The sequence below is a fragment of the Podarcis bocagei genome (assembly GCF_964188305.1).
Source record: "Podarcis bocagei genome assembly, chromosome: 9".
NCBI classification, from domain to species: Eukaryota; Metazoa; Chordata; class Lepidosauria; order Squamata; family Lacertidae; genus Podarcis; species Podarcis bocagei.
In genome coordinates this window covers 3,161,505-3,183,026 of record NC_138134.1, presented here as the reverse complement: position 1 = coordinate 3,183,026, position 21,522 = coordinate 3,161,505, and the positions used below count along the sequence as shown (strand labels likewise).

Here is a 21,522-nt window from a genome sequence, read left to right as displayed (position 1 = left end):
TCCATGCCCATTCCCACTGCAAATGAAGAGTGAAAGGCACACTAGTAGGCCAACACATGTGAATACTCACTTATTATTTTGTTTTTATTTGTTTTTTATTAGCAGACATGCACTTTAACATAAAAACAAAGCAGAAAATTAAATAAACTTAAGAAACAGCAAGGAGGAACGATGCTACGGGAGCAAGATACAAGCGGATAAGTCATGGAAGCTAGGAGGAAGCTAAGAGTTGAATTTAGCCCTCTATCAGATTGTTGTCCCACCTTTCTTCTAAGGATCTTGGAGCAGCCCTCTCACAAGTTGTTTAGACTGAGAACCAGAAACTGGCCAGAGGTTATCCAGTAAACTTTGTGACAAGGATCTGGGCCTACGTCTCCCTGGTCCAAGTCCAACACCCTACCTGCTTCCAGCGGTTCTCAACCTGTGGGTCAACCTGATGTTGTTGGACTACAACTTCCATCATCCCTCAGCTCTGGCCTTGCTAGCTAAGGGTGATGGGAGTTGTAATTCAACAACATCTGGGGACCCACAGGTTAAGAAAGGCTGCAGACTATACTGCTTCTTCTCCCAAATATCTGATCTGCATAATTTAAAGCTTTTTGAAATGGTGCCACGGGTGCAGATCAGGGAATCGCAACAATACCACCAGGAAAGACAGGCAAAACCATTCAGAAAGGTGGGATTTTGCCGCCTGCTTCACTTCTCTGCCAGGTGAAGCAACGGCAAGTTCACACAAGCAGAGGCGTAGCGTGGGGGAGGCAAGGGGGACCCACGGCCCGAAGCGCACATTTTTGAGGGGGCGCATTTTGAGGGGGCGCACCCCCATGACAACCATGCAGCCCTGGCAGCTGAGATGTGGCGGCAGGTGGGTTGGAGGTGGGAGGAGGCAGCGGGCAAGGAGCTGGTTGGGAGAGGGCTCTGTTCACCGTTTGTGCACCCCACCGGCATGTGCCCTTGCCCCGGCCATGCACAAAACTTGCCCCGGCCCAGGTGCTGTCAACCCACACTGTGCCATTGTACACAAGGCTGACCTTTAAATCCCTAAATGGCCTTGGCCCAGTATACCTGAAGGAGCATCTCCACCCCCGTTGTTCAGCCCTGATACTGAGCTCCATCTCTAAGGGCCTTCTGGCAGTTCCCTCACTGCAAGAAATGAGATCCAAAGGAACCAGGCAGAGGGCCTTCTCGGTGGTGGCGCCTGCCCTGTGGAACACCCTCCCATCAAGGAGATCAACGATTACTGTACTGCAGATGACTTTCCATAGACATCTGAAAGCAGCCCTGTATAGTTTTTAATGTGTGATGTTTTACTGTGGTCTTATAATTTGTTGGAAGTCTGTCTGGGGCAACCCAGTCAGATGTGTGAGATGGAAATAATTTATTATTATTTTTAAAAATTGGACTCAAAAGTCAGGGGCGGGGTATTCCCCCAAAATGGGAGGACACGAAATGCCATGTTTTATCAGCAATGTCATTTGTAAGAATTTGAGTGAACACATGACCTCAATTCCCGAGAAATGGAGCAGGGTGGAAGCAGTTAAGAGTGCCTGACTCCTTTTTGTGGGGGCCCCAGGTAGCAGCCTCGAGCATCTTCGCCAGCACTGCCTTCCGCCGCTCACGCTGGCGAGCAGATACCCTCATTTCCATGAAAATCGAGAATCCGCTTTTCCTCCCAGAGGCACCCGAAGCAGCCAGGCAAATGCAGCAAATGTTGAGAGCCGCCTGACCGAGAGCCGAGCGGCAGGGCAGACCAGGCGCATCCTCCGCCTTCCCCGCGCCACACGAGCGGCGCGCTCTGCAGCAAAGCCACCGCGGCGGCCCCGCCCTGAAGCCGGGGAGCCTGGCCGGGGCTGGTCGGGGGGGGGGGGCAGGCGGAGAGCGAAGGCGCCAAGCGGCCCCGAAATGCGCCGAGCGGGCGCGCCTCGCCTGCAGCCCCGGAGCGACCCTGCCCGCCCGCCCGCCTCGCCCCTGCCCGGGCGCCCGCGGAGGATGCTCCGCCGCCTCGCTCCCCAAGCCCGCCCGCCCGCCCGCCGCATTCTGACGTGACTGGGGCGCCGCGGCGACGGCGCTTTCCTCCGGCGGCCACGGCAAGCTGCCCTCTTCCCGCTCCAGAGCCCTGCGCCTACCTGTGCCGGTGCTCATGGCGCGCCTCTTCCCCGCTGGGTTGCTGCCGCAGCCGCATCCCCCGGCAGGCAGGCACCTGTGGCGCGGCGGGCCAGGCTCCGGCCGAGGCTCTCCTGCGGCGGGACGAGGCGCCGGCCTCCTGCCTCCTCCTCCCCGCGGCTGGGCAGGCCCGGCGCGGAAGGCGGGGCGTGCGGGGCGGAGGCTCCGGGACGGGCGCGCCGCTCTCGGCCGCCCCCGCTTTGCCGCCGCCGCCGCCCTCCGGAGCGCCTACAGCCCGCCGGGGCCGGAGGAGCCAAGCGCCCGGGGCTGCTGCGGCGACATGTCGCCGGGAAAGCTGCAGTCGTCGATCCGGCGCCCGCTTTTGGCCGCGCGGAGAAGACCTCGCCACGCCGCGAAACGTGACAGCCAAAGGATTCCCGAAGCTGCTGCAGTTGGGCCGCCCCCCCGCCCCCCCCGCCGCCCCTTCATTCCTCGTGTCGAGGAGGAGCACGGGGCGGTTTCCTTGGGCCGGGCGCTCTTTCCTGGACGGTTGCTTTGGGGCGCCAAGCCCAGTTCCTCCTCCACTCCTACATTGTAGAGTTGACCCCCAGGATCATCTAGCCCAGGGGTCTGCAACCTTTAAGACAAAAAGAGCCACTTGGACCCGTTTCCGAAAAAACAACAACAACTGGGAGCCGCAAAAACATTGCAACATTTAAAACAAATATAACACTGCATATATTGTTTCTTAATGCTATATATACAGGATCGTGCAGTCAGCTGTCAGTCTCAAGAAAAAAGGACAAATTAATAGCTAATTAAAATATTTAATTTACAACCAGGTAACCAGGTTAATGGGACTTTTGCTCCTGAACCTCAGTGCTCAGTGTCTGCACATCAGGGCTGTAAGACGTCACCTTCATTTTCACACAGGCTTGCAAGCTGTCATCTGTGAGGCGTGATCGGTGTTTGTTTTTAATATAGTTCATGTTGGAGAAGACCTGCTCACATACATATGTGGAAGAGACCACAAGGGCCATCGAGTCCAACCCCCTGCCAAGCAGGAAACACCATCAGAGCACTCCTGAGATATGGTTGTCAAGCCTCTGCTTAAAGACCTCCAAAGAAGGAGACTCCACCACACTCCTTGGCAGCAATTCACCAAACTTTCACCAAACTTTCCCCTGCTTAAGTTTAAAAAGGGGCTTCAAGCAACTAAAAAGGGGCTTCAGGCAACTAACTCCACGTCGAATTCCACGCGACCGCGACTGCATAATCAATGCCACAAAATGCCAAAGAAAATTAACCAGGGCCCCAGTGAACCATAAATCATAATCAGTGCCTGATGTAAATAATAATTAATAATGAGGGCCCAATGTCATCCTCGTCATTATAAAAATAATCCCTCTCTTCGCGCCGCCCAGCCTCCCAAGAAAAAAAACCCACTTCAAACGGTCACAAAGCACAAATTCCACGCGACCGCAACTTGCTATGCCCAATAACCAATGCCCCAAAATGCCATAGAAAATTAATCAGGGCCCCAGTGTACCATAAATCATAATCAATGCCTGATGTAAATAATATATAATAATGAGGCATTCGTCATTATAAAAATACCATTTTTGACACTTTTTATTATTTCTTTGTTTGACCCCTCAGAATTACTCCTCCTCATAGAAATAAACATTAAATTAACAAGTTACCTTTTTTTGAGTGTGTGTTCTTCACTCCCCTTCAAAACAGTGACCAGTGTATATGCCCCCTTTCAATGCAGCCTGCTTACAAAGGCGGGACGACAAAGACCAGCAATAAGCTGTTGCATAACGTTCCCCAAGGAAAGTGTTAGCTATTCACCAAACTTTCCCCTGCTTAAGTTTAAAAAGGGGCTTCAGGCAACTAACTCCCACGTGGAATTTCCTATAGTAAGATGGCGGCTGCCTCAGAAGACCACATGGGCAGATAAGATGGCTGCTGGGACGATCCGGTTACCCAGCAACAGCACAGCTGATTCCGACGCTTTTGAAAGCAGCCGGCAAAGCAAGTGTTGGAGCTCCGAAGCCACCTATGCTGGTCCCGGGGGTAAGGTACCGTGAGTGTAGCAGAGTCCACACGAAGCGGGGCGAGGTCCGATGCAGAGAGACGGGCGGGGAACAGGAACGCTGGAACAGAAGGCTGAGCAGGTAACAGGAACACCGGATGGTCGGGAACAGGAGGCCGAGCAGGGAACAGGAGTACCGGTTAGTCAGGAACAGGAGGCCGAGCAAGGATCAGGATCACAGGAAGGTCCGAAGCCAACAACGACGTTGCTCCCGCAACCTGGGGCCGGGATGAGTGGGCTTTTATCCTCTTCTAAGGTCAGGGGCGGTCCCGACCCCCAGGAGCCCCGCCTACTCTGGCCTTAAGGCGAGCACTCCTCCTGGGGGCAACCAGTTCCCTTCGCCTCTCTGCCCTAAGCCTCTGCAGATCAGGAGAGGCCGAAGGGTTACTGGGCCCTGGAGGAGGCTCACCTGTGGCCACTGAGTCATCAGGCCCCTCTGGGGCCAGGAGGACTTCACCTGGAGCCAGCTCCTGCTGCACTGCCACAGGTGCAGGCTCTTCAGCCTCTAGGCCTTGCCCCAGTTCAGCCGGCCCTGGAGGCGGGGACTCCTGTGCAGGCTGGGATTCCTCTGTTTCATCCTCCGAATCGGAATCCCAGGCCATCACACCATCCCCCCTCCCAGGCCCCCCCCTCAACCGAGGGTCCGGACCCGGCTTGCCGGGGTACGTCGCATGGAACTCTCGGAGGCAGGCAGGTGCGTGGACGTTGGCCGCTGATTCCCAGGAACGGTCCTCCGGTCCGTACCCCTTCCAGTCAATGAGATACTGTAGCTTTCCCCTGCGGTATCGGGAGTCCAGGATGCGTTCCACCTCGTACTCAGGCTCTCCCCGAACCAACACTGGCTGCGGTTGGGGACGGTTCGGGTGGAACTCGTCGGGTGGGGCCGCAGGACTCAAAAGGGACCTGTGGAAGACCGGGTGAACCTTCAGGGTTGCGGGTAACCGGAGACGGAATGCCACAGGAGAGACTTGGTCCACGATAGGGAACGGGCTGGTGAAGCGGGCGTCCAACTTCCGCGAAGGTCGAGAGGGGTGGAGATGGCGAGTGGAGAGCCAAACCAGGTCACCGACACGAAGTTCCGGCCCCACCTGGCGGTGGCGGTCGGCCTGGGCTTTGTACGCTTCCTTGGCCTGGTGCAGTTGCTCCACCAAAAGCTGTTGCTGGGACTGGAGCTCTTGAAGCCACTCCGTCACTGCCGGGACCGCGGATGCCGGCAGCACCTCTGGAAACAGCCGTGGATGATAACCATAGCTGGCCTGGAACGGGGTCTGCTGGGTGGACGCATTCACCGCGTTGTTATAGGCGAACTCCGCCAATGCCAGGTGGTCGACCCAGTCATCCTGCTGGTAGCTGCAGTAACACCGGAGGTACTGCTCTAGCACCGCGTTCGCCCGTTCCGTCTGGCCATCGGTCTGTGGGTGGTAGGCTGACGAGAGGCAGACCTCTGTCCCGAGGGTCTGGTGTAATGCTCGCCAGAACCGGGATGTGAACTGAACGCCCCGGTCGGACACCACGCGCTCAGGTAGTCCATGCAGGCGGAAGACATGCTGAAGGTACAGCTGCGCAGTTTCCTTGGCTGTGGGTACAGATGGACAGGGAGCGCAGTGTACCATCTTGGTGAAATGGTCGGAGAAAACCAGAAGGCAGGTACAGCCACGAGACGAGGGTAATTCCACTACAAAGTCCAACGAAACCGTGTGCCAAGGGCGCGGTGGAACTGGCAATGGCTGAAGTAGGCCGGGGGGTCGCCCGGTAGGACCCTTGGCGCGACGGCAGACATCACAACCAGCAACGTAGCGAGCCACGTCAGCCTTCAGGCGGGGCCACCAAAACTCCCGACTGACCAAATGGGTGGTCCGATACCGTCCAAAGTGCCCCGCTGCTGGGGCATCATGGGCCATCCGGAGAACCTCCAGCTGTAGTGGCCCTGGCGGGACGTACAGACGACCGTGGTGCAGCAGCAGGCCCTGATGCAGGACCAGCCCCGGATATTGTGGACTGGACCCTTCAGCCAGCTCCCGGAGACGATCCTGGGCCCAAGCGTCGACCCGCTGCTGTTCCCGCACCCGAACCTGCAGTGGCTGCGCCTCCTGGGTGGCCAGGAATGCAGCCGGAGGTGGAATCGTGGTGGGTTCTGCTTGCTGTACCGTGTCTGCGTTGTCTTCAGGTTTCCGGGACAGAGCATCCGCCTTCTGATTCTGAGAGCTAGGGATGTAGCGGATCCGAAACTGGAACCGGGAAAAGAACAACGCCCACCGGATCTGTCTTTGGTTCAGCTTGCGGGTGGTCTGGAGGTACTCCAGGTTCCGGTGTTCGGTTCTCACCTCCACCGGATGTCGTGCCCCCTCAAGATGGTGGCGCCAGACCTCAAAGGCTACCTTGATGGCCAGTAGTTCCCGCTCCCACACAGTATAGTTACGCTCCGCTGGGAGGAGCTGGCGGGAATAGAAGGCGCAGGGTAAAAGTGGCGCTTCCGGTCCGTGCTGCTGAGACAAGACGGCACCGAGAGCCGTACTGGAGGCGTCAGTCTCTACCACAAAGGGTCGAGAAGGATCCGGATGTTGCAAGATTGGCGCTCTCTGAAAACAGGCCTTCAACCCTTGAAACGCCTCCTCCGCCTCCTTGTCCCAGGAAAACGGCGTCTTGGGGCGCAGTAGTCGGGTCAACGGGGTGGTGCGGTGAGCATAGTCCGCAATGAAGGTTCGGTAATAGTTGGCGAACCCCAGGAAACGCTGTAGGTCCTTGCGGTTCCGAGGTGCCGCCCATTCTCGAACCGCTGCCACCTTCCCAGGATCCATCTGCACCCCACCTGGTGAGAGTCGGTGACCCAGGAAGTCCACTGACCGCTGATGAAACTCGCACTTGCTGAGCTTTGCATACAGACGATGCTCGCGCAAGCGCTGCAGCACGGTCCGGACATGGCCTTCGTGGCACGCCGGGTCACGGGAGTAAACCAGAATGTCATCCAAGTACACCACCACGTACTTGTCTAACAAGTCCTGGAACACGTGGTTGATGTACCGTTGGAACACAGCAGGCGCGTTGCACAAACCAAAGGGCATAACCAGGTATTCGAACTGTCCGTACCGGGTCCCAAATGCGGTCTTCCACTCATCCCCGGCGCGGATCCGAATCAAATTGTAGGCACCCCGGAGGTCTAGCTTGGTGAACACCTGCGCCCCTTGCACCCGCTCCAGTAACTCCGAAATAAGGGGCAAAGGGTACCGGTCCGGGATGGTGATTTTGTTCAGGGCCCGGTAATCATGGCAAAGGCGGAGCTCCCCACATTTCTTTTTAACAAAGAGCACTGGTGCAGCAGTGGGCGAGGTAGAAGGCCTAATGAACCCACGCTCCAGGTTCTTGCGCAAGAAGTCCTGTAAAGCCTCGCGCTCTGGCTCGGTTAACGAGTATAAGCGACTCACCGGTAGAGGCGCTCCGGGCTGGAGGTCTATGCCACAGTCAAAGGACCGATGCGGCGGCAGCTGGTCTGCCCCCCGTTCCTCAAACACGTCGTGATAGTCCCGGTATTCAGCGGGGAGCGTTGCAGCAACCTCCTCAGTGGGCGCAGCTGCTAGCATCTCAGTCTCAGCAGGAGAACTGGGGTCTGGGAAGTGTACAGTCCGTTTGACCCAGTCAATCCGCACATTGTGAGCCTCCAGCCAGTCCATTCCAAGCACCAGGGGGAACCGGGGCATGGAGGCAATATCCAGAGTTCGCATCTCACAGTGCTGCTGGAGGCACAGGACCAGGGGCTGGGTCTCCTGAGTGACGGCACCCGAACGCAGGGGCCGTCCGTCGATTGCCTCCACCTGCACCGGTTCTGGCTTGTTCCGCAGTGGCACCCGATGCTGGGCAGCAAAAGCAGCGTCCATATAAGAGCGGGTTGCGCCCGAATCCACCAGCGCATGGGTAAGAATCCATGGCCCTCCTGGAGGGTATAGATATACCGGAACCATAAGGTGTTGTAATTCAATTGGTGCGGCCCCATTCTGTGCTGTTTGGGACCCCCGGTAGCCAGGGCCATCAGCTACTGGGGTTTGGTGGTTTCCCTGCGGCTGGCGTTTCTCAGGACAGGACCTTGCATAGTGTCCGCTTCCGCCACAATAGAGACAAAGATTCCCCTCCCGACGCCGCGACTTCTCTGCGGGGGAGAGGCGTGGCCGCACTGCCCCAAGCTGCATAGGTTCCTCCAATGACTTAGCTGGGCCCGTGGGGCTGCTGGTCGACACTGGGGCCAAGAACTGGAGGTGCCGGCGGTCCCGAGCCTGACGCCGGTCCTCTAGCCGATCGTCAATCTGTAGACTCCATTGGATAAGGGTGTCTAGCGTGGTGGGGCGTTCCATCGTGGCCAGCTGGTCCAGTATCTCATCTGAAAGCCCCTCGAGATACTGGTCCCGGAGAGCCGAGTCGTTCCAGGTCAAGTCCTGTGCCAGCAGCCGGAATTCTGTGGTGTATGCGGCCACCGTGGACTTGCCCTGTCTCAACCGCCGAATCGCCCGGTTGGCTTGACTCCCTTTCTGGGGGTTGCCGAACGCGGCCTCCAAACGATTGCAAAACCCCGTATAGTCTGCCAGCAAGGGGGAGTCTTGCCTGAGTAGCGGCAACGCCCACTTGGCCGCCTGGTCCTTTAACAAACTAATCAAAAAGTGCACCTTGGTGCGGTCGTCAGGAAAGTTCCGGGCTGGCCCCTGAATATATAGCTTGGCCTGGGCCAGGAACATAGGAAAGCTGGCCGGGGCTCCATCAAATTTCTCAGGCAAAGCCACTGGGTACTTGCCAGGAGTCGGGGCGTCGGCCCCAGGAGCCGGTAGGGCTTCTAAGCGTTGCTGAAGTGCCACGACCGCGTCACTGAGCTGCTGCACGGTGTGAGTCAAGGCCTGGTTCTCCTGGGCCAAAGTCACCAGTGCAGCCGCCTGGTCCTCCATGGCCTCTGGCTCTTCCCGAACGCACCCCTACGAAGGGGGAGTGCGGGTGTGGCGGGAGCAAACTGTGCTGGTCCCGGGGGTAAGGTACCGTGAGTGTAGCAGAGTCCACACGAAGCGGGGCGAGGTCCGATGCAGAGAGACGGGCAGGGAACAGGAACGCTGGAACAGAAGGCTGAGCAGGTAACAGGAACACCGGATGGTCAGGAACAGGAGGCTGAGCAGGGAACAGGAGTACTGGATAGTCAGGAACAGGAAGCCGAGCAGGGAACAGGAGTACCGGTTAGTCAGGAACAGGAGGCCGAGCAAGGATCAGGATCACAGGAAGGTCCGAAGCCAACAACGACGTTGCTCCCGCAACCTGGGGCCGGGATGAGTGGGCTTTTATCCTCTTCTAAGGTCAGGGGCGGTCCCGACCCCCAGGAGCCCCGCCTACTCTGGCCTTAAGGCGAGCACTCCTCCTGGGGGCAACTAGTTCCCTTCGCCTCTCTGCCCTAAGCCTCTGCAGATCAGGAGAGGCCGAAGGGTTACTGGGCCCTGGAGGAGGCTCACCTGTGGCCACTGAGTCATCAGGCCCCTCTGGGGCCAGGAGGACTTCACCTGGGGCCAGCTCCTGCTGCACTGCCACAGGTGCAGGCTCTTCAGCCTCTAGGCCTTGCCCCAGTTCAGCCGGCCCTGGAGGCGGGGACTCCTGTGCAGGCTGGGATTCCTCTGTTTCATCCTCCGAATCGGAATCCCAGGCCATCACACCACCTAAACCCCACAAGGAGAATGCTGCGCATGTGACCAAATAGCGAGGACTTACTTTGCTAGAGATAAGCCCCGACACTACCACAAGCCTCCCTCTCTTCGCGCCGCCCAGCCTCTCAAGAAAAAAAACCCACCTCAAACAGTCACAAAGCACAAATCAGTAAACATAATAAACATTAAATTAGCAAGTTACCTTTTTTGAGTGTGTGTTCTTCACTCCCCTTCAAAACAGTGACCAGTTTTGAACAGTGGCTTCAGGCAACTAACTCCTCCGCCTCCTCCCCTCGCGCCCTCCCCTCGCCCCCGCCCCTCGCGCCCTCCCCTCGCCCTCGCCCCTCGCCTCCGCCCCTCGCCTCCTTCCCTCGCGCCCTCCCCTCGCGCCCTCCCCTCGCCCCCGCCCCTCGCCTCCTTCCCTCGCGCCCTCCCCTCGCCCCCGCCCCTCGCCTCCGCCCCGCGCCTCCGCCCCGGAGCCGCAGCAAAGGCTTTAAAGAGCCGCATGCGGCTCTGGAGCCTCAGGTTGCCGACCCCCGATCTAGCCAAACCCCCTCCAAGGCTGGAATCTCAACTACAGCGGCACCTCGGGTTAAGCACTTAATTCGTTCCGGAGGTCCGTACTTATCCTGAAACTGTTCTTAACCTGAAGCACCACTTTAGCTAATGGGGCCTCCCGCTGCTGCCGCGCCACCGGAGCACGATTTCTGTTCTCATCCTGAAGCAAAGTTCTTAACCTGAAGCACTATTTCTGGGTCAGCGGAGTCTGTAACCTGAAGCATATGTAACCTGAGGTACCACTGTAAAGCATCCATGATAGATGGCCAGCCAACCTCAGCTTCAAAAACGCCCAGGAAGAAGAGCCTACCATTTATATGGACAGTTATTGAAATGTGAAATATCTTTGTCAAAAAGGAAGCACTAGGCCAGATATAATGCCATGGTGGGGGGGGGGGGAGTCTGTCCACTGGCTTTATCTGGGATGGCACAAAGCTTAGTTGACCTGGGGTAACTGATAAACACCTTTGCTTTCCAAACTTTTCATGTTGGCGACACACTTTTTAGACATGCATCATTTCGTGACACATTAATTCGGTTTTACTGGCAAAGCACTTTCCAGACCCCAGAGGAGAGCAGGGAGCGTTCGCACAACACACCTACACACTGCAGCCAACACACGTACACGTTGTGACACACAGTTTGGGAAGCTCTGATGTTGAGAATGCTTGTGCGTCTCAAAGGGAAGAGCCTCCAGGTCACGGAAACGTATGATCTGGGTAAATCAAGTCTCATTTTGGACATGCAAGGGGATATAATGCTGATTCCTCACCAAGCCTTCTCCAATACGTTCAGTCCAATATGCTTTGCTGCCTGAGCTGGAACAGTGGATATTCCATCCCTATGTCAAAGTACACATTACTCACTCAGGGCTGGTTGATTCATTTTGGTACCTGAGGCAGAAAATTCCTCCTGCTCTCTGGCAGAAGAAATATAACAGCAATGCATTAAATAACTAACAATTTGCTGTTCTTTCGTGGCAACTAAAATCTGCAGAATGAGGCAGTTGACCAAAGCAAGTCTCCGGCTGGATTAAAGAAGCGTTTTGGTTAAACACACTGCAAACTTTGTATGAGAAATCGGGTTAGCAAAAATGGAACTCCACAGCGCCATCTGGTGTCACAGTGTTAGAATGCATAAAGAACGCATAAAGCGCCTTTTCTTTGCCAATGTAGCTGAGTCCTCTGTCCCTCACATCCTGGCTTCTTTTGGTTACACTTAAGTGTGACAGTAGGGACAGAGCGGAGCAGAACACTGGGAATATTATCTATTTAACATCTTGATGACTTGATACCTGTTGTGGTGGACAATGGCTTTCGACAGTTGTTATTCCACCTTTCCCTCAAATATGTTCAGCATTCTCCACTACCTCACATATTTGTATATTTGAACCTTTATAGGCCCATGGCCACAAGTAGAAGGGGGTTCAAGGACATACAAAACTCTAGAAGAGGCCCTGCATATTACCCTCTAACACCTCCAGAGTCTAAAATTATCAAACTTTGCTTCTGTACATCCTGTGCATATGGAACGGGATCCATGTTATATATGCTGTTATATTCCAGGGCCAGACAAGCAGACTAGCAGGCCCATTTTGCACATGTTGAAGTTTCCAGACTGTTTCAAAAAGTGTTCCCATGTAGAGAGCGTTGTGGGAATCTAGTCTAGAGGAGGGTGGAGGCCCAACTTCTATAGGAAAAGCTGCATAAGAACATAAGGAGAGCCTGCTGGATCAGGCCCATGGGCCAAGCACCCTGTTCGCACAGTGACTGAACAGTTGCCTGTGGCAAACCAAGCAGGATTCGACCACGAGGACACTCGCCCCCCTCCTGTGGTTTCCACCAGCAACTGGCCACAGCCTCCAAAAGGCACTCTGTGTTTCTGCCAATTCCACCAGCACATCCAGGGAAGACCCTCCGGTGCCATACCTGTAGATGCACACCTGGCACTTCATCAGAAGTGTAACCGTTCCCAGAGCACAGCGATATCCTCACCCAGATTGTCAGAACCGCTAATAGATAGCATCTCTGCCTTATCAGAAGTAAGTTTCAGTATGTTCACTCACCCAATCCATTTCTAAAAAGATTTTGAGCTCTTAGGCGTAATATATATTCCTAAATTTGTACAATGACTATGCTGAAAGGCTATTTTAAGCAAGTTTCTGGGTGCTTTATTAAGAACTTGGTGTCTGAATCATCTCACTCAGGAGGAACAAAACCTTTTCTGTTGTTCCCTACGCTAAGTCGCTGGGGTGGGGAGATAATAGTGGCCTTGTGAACTTGGTTCTGGGCTGATCGCTAATTCCTGGGCTCAGCGGGACCCTGTCCCTTGCATCTGTCTACCTGTTCCAACGACTATTTTGCACCTGGTTCTAGCTGATGGACATGAAAGCCAAATCAGATTCCTCTAGCCTGAAGTTTTCTCCCCCTGCTCTGCACATTGTAGTAGTGTGGTGCAGTTGGCAGAGTGTTGGGCTAGGGCTTGGCAGACCAGGGTTCTAGTCCCCGTACTCGCCCATGAAGCTCACTGGGTGACCATGGGCCAGACATCGCCTCTAAACCTAGCCTACCTCACAGGGCTGTTGTGGGGATGAAAGCGGGATTTTAATCCATTAATTAAATGCACAGGAAATGACCGTGTGGATTATCCTATAGAGTTCTCTTGGATAGACATACCTATATCTAGTTTGAATGCTTGTTGCTTTGTGTTGGGATCAGAAACTAAAATGTGACTGTTGCATTTTCTGTCAAGCTGGTGATAGAGTAAACGAGTGAATGTGTAGGTTTGACATGTAAATCTGCATCACAAGCTGCATTATTTAGATTCTATTTCCTTGCTGGAATTGTGAATACGGACCAAATATTGGGCTGGCAATGAGCAGTCTTGAGATATTCCTTTGACCTTTGTAGACATTGCTTTATTATGGCCATGTTTGTCAACCAGTTTATAATAATCCCATTGTACTTTAAAATCCTTAGTGATCAGAAATTTGTTCCGAACCGTGTACAGGAGTGGCTATACTTTGATTTATGGTCCTGAAGAATGCCATGTGGCAGAAATAGCCAGCTGTCTTTGAAGACAATGAAAAAACATTCCTCCTCCCAGATCTGGAAAATAACTGTCATGAGCTATTCATAATGATCCTCTGAGGGACTATTAACACCATAACATTTATTTGTTCTGGAAAACACCAAGAGACATCCAGTGAATTGTTATCACTGAATGCTTTAAGGCATTCAGTGATAACAATTCAGAGAGGTATGAGGTCATCCTTTTTTTAGTTTCATTCTCGCAAGTTCTGGATTATTAGTAGCTGTCTTACTGCTGGGTTTAAATAGTGTTTAAAATGGTTGGTATTCTATTCTAAAATTATGGTATTCTATTGAAGTTTTGCATTGCAAGTCTATATTTTTATGTGAGATGCCTTAGGAGAGCTTTTTGCCTTGAAAGATGGCTTAGAAATATTTAAAATAACAGGAACAAAATATTTCTGGAGCTTTCAAACAGCCCACAGCAGCTGCTTAAAGGGAAAGTGTATCCAGTGGACATGCTGTTACCTCCCTCAAATTCTCCGACCAAGTTCTCACCACGACCTCTTAATTTTTATGACTGTAAAATACAGTTTGGACTACAGCTTTGTGGAGACACTTGACTTCTGCAGATGGGCGTCTTTCTCTCCCCATCTTGGATTATGGTCATAAGCAGTAAGTGAACCTAAGGCTGCCACATTTTCACCAGCTCAGTTACTGTTCAGATTGTGATTAAACACATACGGTTCAGGCCAGTAAAACAAAAAGCTGGTAGCCGTATTCCAGTCCCCCACCCACTGCAGGTTTTTTGTTTGCTTTGTTTTAAGGACATTTACTTTGACTGCCTTCGTACACTCCAAAGCTACAATGCACATAGGACACCAACAATGGCACATATATGTTCCATCTAATAACATTTTGCCAGACACCTGCAGTTAAAATTTAGCTAATTAGTTCAGGCCAATAACTGGAATTCAGTCTGCTTCTGGATCTTGGTCCTCTGCCTTCTGTCCCCCACACTCCCAGATGCCCGGCTCCTGTGACCATCCACTGACATGCTTAGAGGCCTTCTCCAGCTGTTTTGGCCTTGATCCTCTCACATATCTGCTTTCCAACCCACTGCTTACTCTGTTTCCCACTTCCTTCTGCAACTCCACTCCATTTGGGGCCCCTATGTTGATTTAGTTATCTGGAATTTCCCAAATGAAACAGGGTCTGTGTCTTGCTTCCTCTCCTGGGCTTCTTTAACACTCCAGCCACAGTGGCCACAAAGCATCCTCATGTTCCCACATGAAGATTTGTACCTCAGAGCTTTGCTTGAAATCAGTAGATTCCCTTTCAACGCAGCAATGGTTAGCAGAGATGAACACTGTACAATCTTTCCTGCATATAAAGAACATGAGTGATGGCCAAGGGAAAGACTGAAGGTTCCAGAACAGGGAATACTGTCGTGTGGAGCCTGCCTTACCCTTTAAATTCATCCACCTGCCCAATTTACTGGCTGAAGCCTCCCATTATTGGCCTTCTCACAGCTGGATTGCTTTGCTTTGCCTCCCCTGTCAGGTGAGTGTCTCCATCGCTCTCTGTGACTCAAGCTTTTCTCTGCGTTAGGTGCCAGATATACAAGGACAAAGCACTTAGTTAATATTTTTCTTTGGAACTAAGGCTTTAATCCTAACCCCATTTACCTGGGAATAAGCCCCACCAAATTCACTAGGGTTTACTTCTGAGCAAGGATTGCCCTGCAAGGCCCTAAAAATGAAGAAATAAAATAGGGTATCATTGGGGTGGGAGTTAAACTAATATTTCTGCGACTATGAATTAGCTATTTTTAATTATCCCTACATTTATGAAGTCAAGAGGGGCAATGTTTTCTTATTATGTGTGTGTATGTATGTATGTTTGGTAATTGATAATTTAACTTCATGCTGTTACTCTTGTAGTTTGGTTTTAAACTGAGGTGCACATTATTTACTCTTTCTCTGCTAGGGAAATATTCATGTTTTTGTTTTTAAATAATTTTATTTTGTATTTTTAGATTTTTTTGGAGGAGTAAGTTCAGTCTGTGTCAGGGTCATTGGGTCCTCTTCTGAGATAATTTCAGAGCTGATAATTAATGTTTGATTTCATATTCTTTATAAGATGTTATAATTGCTCTAAGGCTTCAGCCGCAGGGAAAAGCCAAGTGAGTAAAATATGGTAATTGCACATCAACTGCTTTTTAGCCTTTAGATTAAAGTGTTCCTCCTTTCACAATTAAACAAACAAACAAACAAACAAACAAAACCCCTTAACACAAGATGTGAAGATAGAAAGCTGGCAAGGAAACAAGTCGGGGGCATATATGATGTGTTTGGTGCTTCTTCCTGTTGAGCTGCTCCAGCGTTAGCTGGCTTTTTCTGGATTTGAACACCATGTATTCTCTTGCTAATAATCAGCTGGTTGTTGTTGTTTAGTCATTTAGTCGTGTCCAACTCTTCGTGACCCCCTGGACCAGAGCACGCCAGGAGGAGGCGAGTAGTTTGGAAGTGATGAGGAGAACTGCCTCAAGACATCTTGCTGGCTGAGACAACAGGCAAGATGCCAGCCAGTTTGTTAAGGGTTGCTTAGAGCAGGGGTCAGCAAACTTACCACACCTCGGGCCAGTGTCTCCAGCGCCAATTGCACGGAGGGTGGGGGAGCGTGTGCCCACATGCGTGCGCACACCCTATTTCTGGCACACTTCCGGGTTGGAGGAGCACCAGAAATAGCTTGTGCACATGTGCACGGCCCTCCTCCGACTCGGATGTGCACCGGAAATAACGCGCGTGTGCAAATAACACTTACGCATAAGCTATTTCTGGTGCTCCTCCGACCCAGAAGTGGGAAGCCGCACAGTGCAGCACTGGTAAAACCGAGCAGGCAGCAGGGGTCACTGCAGGCCGGATAAACGAGTCCCTCGGGCCTTATCTGGCCCACGGGCCTTCGTTTGGGGACCCCTGGCTTAGAGTTTACCTCACAGTGCCCAGGATGTGGGGTTTTTTTTTGGGGGGGGGATATTGTGCTTTAAAAGTATAGTGTGTACACAGAATTTCTTTGACAGTGGGAATAGGACAGCATCTTTCACTGCGCTTGAGGGCAGCATAGCAGGGAGGGCCCATGTCATATAGCGCTCCCTCCCCCAATACTCTTTAGCTGCCGCTCTGTAGCACCTCTCACCTGAGATGGCTGCCTCTCTCTGACTATCACCTGGGAACAAGAAGCAGGAGGGCTATTGTCTACATGTCCTACTTGTGAGTTTCGTCAAAACATATGGCTTAAATGGGTCCAATTTTTTAATCTTATTTTGGATGTGAATTATGAAAGTGCATCTGAATTTAAGATTGGAATGGGACTTATTTCCAGATATATGCTTGAACCAGCATGACTGGATTAATATAATACGGATTAATATAGTATGGATCAATAGAAGGGCTGATGTCATTCACTGCTTTTAGGGTTTGCGGTAGGGAGCATTGCAGATGGATTCAGATTATTTTGCTTCCAGTGTGCTGCTTGGTTTGTAACTGCTACATGGGGAAGTCTTTAAGAATCTATGGTGCAATGGTAGCCACTTGGAGCAGTTCCTTAAAACTACCATAAAGAGGTGAGTTGCTAGATGACGCCAGAGTTATTGCCTGCAAGATTTCTGTGGTGAGAGAGCCATAGAAGATGTATTTAAAATCACAAAACATGCAGTAAAGTAAAATCCTGGAAATATATGCTGTTAGACCTTTAAAATTTCCTCTCCTAAGTTTCTCACTTCCCTTAATATAAAAAGAGACCATGGGTTCGTTAAGTTAAAAATGGTTTACTGAATTTTTTTTCAGAGGTCAGATTGATGTGCTTTTCCATGCAGCAGCAAGAAAAAAGCAGGCAGTACAACATCGTTTTAAAAAGTTGTAAGAGTTTCTAAAATTTTTGTATAGAAACACTAAGATGACTTGCTAAAGCCATGTGGTCTGATCTTAGAGCAGGGTAGGGTGACATGGCTGAAGAGAGAAAATGGAAGAGAACAAAGAGTTAAGTTACCTGTCCTCCCACGGTGAGGGCGTGTGACCTAGCTAAGCCTGACAGGACAGCTTACTCTATGGTCTTAACCCCTTCATGCATCAAGTAGAGTTAAACATGTTGGTTACCGTATATGAGGCTGGATGAATCCCACAGTTTTAAGGGACAACTAGACAAGATGTTGGTGTGTCTATGATCTCTATTTTTCATATGGATACTTGCATGGCCTTCCAGATGGAGCAAATCTTCCTTCACGGCCTAGGACCCGCGTACCTAGGGGACCGCCTCTCCTGGTATGCCCCACAGAGGACCTAAAGGTCCATAAATAGCAACGCCCTAGAGGTCCTGGGCCCGAAGGAAGTCAGATTTGCCTCAACCAGAGCCAGGGCCTTTTCAGCACTGGCTCTGGCCTGGTGGAACACTCTGTCTCAGGAGACCAGGGCCCTGCGGGATCTGATTTCTTTCCACAGGGCCTGGAAGACAGAGTTGTTCCGCCTAGCCTTTGGCTTAAAATCAGTTTGATTCCCTCCCTCTCTTTCTTTTTCCTTTCTCCTCCTGTGAATAGGCTACACCCTAATGTTTTAATGTTGTATCTTAATATTTTAAATTGTATTTTAATCAACTTGTTTTTATTATTGGTTGTTAGCTGCCCTGAGCCCGGTCTTGGCTGGGGAGGGTGGGGTATAAATAAAAAATTATTATTATTATTATAAATGCAGCTTGTATGAAGGGAGATCTAGATTGGTGAGAAACAGTTTGGTACTGATTTCATATGCATTCTATTAACATGCTTTGAATGGACATTGTTGTACAATAAACATTATTGTATCTGACTGCACATCCTTCAGCTTCAGTACTGAAAGGTGTAGTACATCTTCCCCTTTTCATTTAAAAAAATGGATTCAGACAGAGGGGAAATAAATGTTTTATGCCATAAGTTATTTCCCTACCCACCAGTAATTAAATTACACTATATTGAGTGAGAGTTTTTTCTTGTAACATATAGACATGCCATCTTATGTCAGACCTATTTTTCTTTTTTCAGAACACAGTAAGGCAGGGGTGGGCAAACATTTTTAAGGTGCATTTTCCTTGGGGGGGGGAATCTTGTGGGTTGCATGCTAGCAGTTGGCAGAGTCAGAAACAAACGTGTTCCTCATTTACTAACCCAGAAGGAAGACTGCCCTGCTTCAGTTTTCACAGTGGCTTCCTCAGATGTTTATAGAGCAGGCATGTCCAAAGCCTGTTTAGGGGGCCTAATCCGGCCCACTGTTCGATTAAATCCAGCCCCTGTGGCAGCATAAAAAAGCTCAGCAACTTCAATCCGGCCCTCAAGCATGTTCACTTCATCAAATCTGGCACCCCTGTTATAGAGCATGCATGGTGAATCGGAATCAGCCTTTGTGCTTAGCAGATAGCATTCAGATTGATGCTGAAGCATAGCGGGCAGCCTTGACCCATAAATCTTGGTCCAGTAGGTTTGCTGAAGGAACCGGAGGACTGGTGGTGCAGGAAGTGAGGTGTTGGAGGCTGCCAGAGGGTCATTGGTTCCAGGCACACTTAATTCTCCCCCAGTCCCCACCTTGCACATTCAGAATCTCAAACCTTTGCAGATTAAAAAAAAGAAGAAATGTTTATTACCTGTTCTTCACTCAAGGTCCCAGGATGGGTTATATCATAATAAAACAATTAAATTAAATACATAAATAATGACTCTCACTAAAAGGACAACCAGTAAATAGATGAACAGAGAATAATAATAATAATAATAATAATAATAATAATAATAATAATTAATAATAATAATAATAATTTGTTTATATCCTGCCCTCCCCAGCCGAAGCCAGGCTGAGAGCGGCTAACAACAATCAAAGTAACACAGCATTCTAAAATCATTCTAAAATAAATTCAAAATCAAATTAATGGCACCCATTGGGCTAGAGTTCTGTGAGGATATTTTTTTTTGGGGGGGGGGGAATATGAATGAATTCCTGTGCCCCACAAATAACCCAGAGATGCATTTTAAATAAAAGGACACATTCTACTCATGTAAAAACACACTGATTCCCGGACCGTCCACGGGCTGGATTGAGAAGGCGACTGGGCCACATCCAGCCCCCGGGCCCTAGGTTGCCTACCCCTGCTCTAACCACTGCACTGCACGAGGGTGTTTCAGATGGCTGCATCTGAAAATCCGCTGCGTATTCAGCTGACCATGCAGACACAGTGAAGCAGGAAGCTGTGCTGGCCCTGAAGAAAACAATAAAAGGAAATGTTCTCTTTCCCCCACTCATATGTCATGCATATCTCAGCTTCCTTTCAAAAGAAACCTAAATGCATCAAACTATCCAAAAGGGATTGTAGTTGGACATGTTTTGAGTATTTGTATTTATGTAGAAAGAGCCAAGTGATAGCTGGACCTGGATCCTGAGGAGAATGAGAACGGAATATCACCTACAGCTTGTGATCTTAAACATAAAGGGGATATACATCTTCCTAATATGGGTTTAGAGCATGGGTAGGCAAACTAAGGCCCAGGGGCCGGATCCAGCTCAGTTGCCTTCTAAATCCGGCCTGCGGACAGTCCAGGAATCTGTGTTTTTACATGAGTAGAATGTGTCCTTTTATTTAAAATGCATCTCGGGGTTATTTGTGGGGCATAGAAATTCTTTCATTCCCCCCCTTCAATATACAGTATAGTCCAGCCCCCCACAAGGTCTGGGGCACAGTGGACCGGCCCCCTGCTGGAAAAGGTTGCTGACCCCTGGTTTGTAATGGTAATGGGACCCCTGACTATTAGGTCCAGTCACGGACGACTCTGGGGTTGCGGAGCTCATCTCGCTTTACTGGCAGAGGGAGACGGCATTTGTCCGCAGACAGCTTCCAGGTCGTCAGAAACTATGCAAACACTATGATTTCTGTTGAGGTCTTTTGTGTGTGTTTTAATATTTTGTTGGGAGATGCCCAGAGTAGCTGGGGCAATCCAATTAGATGGGTGACATCATCATCATTATTATTATTATTATTATTATTATTATTATTATTATTATTATTATTATTATTATACATGTGAAGCATATTTTCCTCAAAGAATTCTGGGTGCTTTAGTTTGTAAAGGATTTATGGGAATTATATCTCTGTGAGAGGTCAGTGAGGAGGAAAAGGGTAACACAAATGTGATTTCAAGGTATAGTGTGTGTATGCTTTTTTGCACACAATGCCCACTGAAATCAACGAAAAAAGATAGACCTGACATTCTTTTCACATTGATTTCATTGGGCCTAAGGGCAAGAAACAGACTGCAGTCCTGTAAATAAATGCTTGTAATTGAATACAGTTGAACTCAATGGGGCTAACTTGCACTGTTAGGCTTTGGCTGCACTGGAGTTTACGGTTTGTATTCGCATTTAATTTGCATAGCCCATCTTATGTTCCCCTCAAACGCAAATCTTTATGCTTTCCCCCTGAAAATATAGGTTTACCTAATGCAGGGTTAATCCAATAAGTTGGGGGAAATGGGGCTTCATACTATTTGTTTTGGTGAGGGTTTTTTTGGTGGCGGGGGGTGGGGATCAATCGTCACTTTCTGCCACTCTTTCCATGCCCACTACTTGCTCAATTATTTCTTTTCTGGGGGTGCTTGTAACTCGTTCTAGTTCACTCCCCCTTTCATTTCATCTCTCAGAAAACCACACAAGAAAATTTACAATTGCCTATGTGCTTCTGCACACTTTTGAGTGGGTTTAACACACACACACCAAAAAGCCCTCTTTGCATGCCCTCTTGATATATTTTTTTTGCATAATAGAACCAACACATTAGAAGGGGAAGGCTACTGTTATGAACGGAAATACATGTGAGTGTAGATCACTCTTGTCTAACTCAGATAAGGGGAAAGTCAACCAACAGCTAAATAATGCTTGAATGTAGACAAGCCCTAAGTCTGGAGTCAAATTATGATTTTTAAAATTGTATTCCTTCCAGTAGTATTTATGAAAGCAGAAGATGTGATAGTTGCTAGAAAAGGCCAAAATCAATCATA

General features: G+C 50.4%; 2 protein-coding genes across 11 annotated transcripts in view; one reads left to right on the top strand and one right to left on the bottom strand.

Annotated features, from left to right (window-relative positions):
- The window catches only part of ABLIM2 (actin binding LIM protein family member 2), a 64,186-nt gene extending 61,962 nt beyond the window's left edge, over nt 1-2,224 (bottom strand). For 7 of the 8 annotated variants that reach the window (XM_081207754.1, XM_081207747.1, XM_081207748.1 and 4 more), the window contains exon 1: nt 2,127-2,223. In XM_081207754.1, coding sequence (XP_081063880.1) covers nt 2,127-2,142 — 16 coding nt within the window. In that variant the 5' untranslated portion in view covers nt 2,143-2,223. Of the gene's footprint in view, nt 1-2,126 lie in introns of all 8 variants that reach the window. The other variant, XM_081207752.1, reaches the window with a different exon arrangement.
- Nucleotides 2,225-11,908: 9,684 nt separating this feature from the next.
- SH3TC1 (SH3 domain and tetratricopeptide repeats 1) overlaps nt 11,909-21,522 on the top strand; it is a 40,262-nt gene continuing 30,648 nt past the window's right edge. The window contains exon 1 of one of the 3 annotated variants that reach the window (XM_081207601.1): nt 11,909-12,463. The gene's annotated coding sequence lies outside the window, so the exon portion shown is untranslated. Of the gene's footprint in view, nt 12,464-14,827; nt 15,015-17,682; nt 17,774-21,522 lie in introns of those variants that run through there. The other 2 variants (XM_081207603.1, XM_081207602.1) reach the window with 2 other exon arrangements.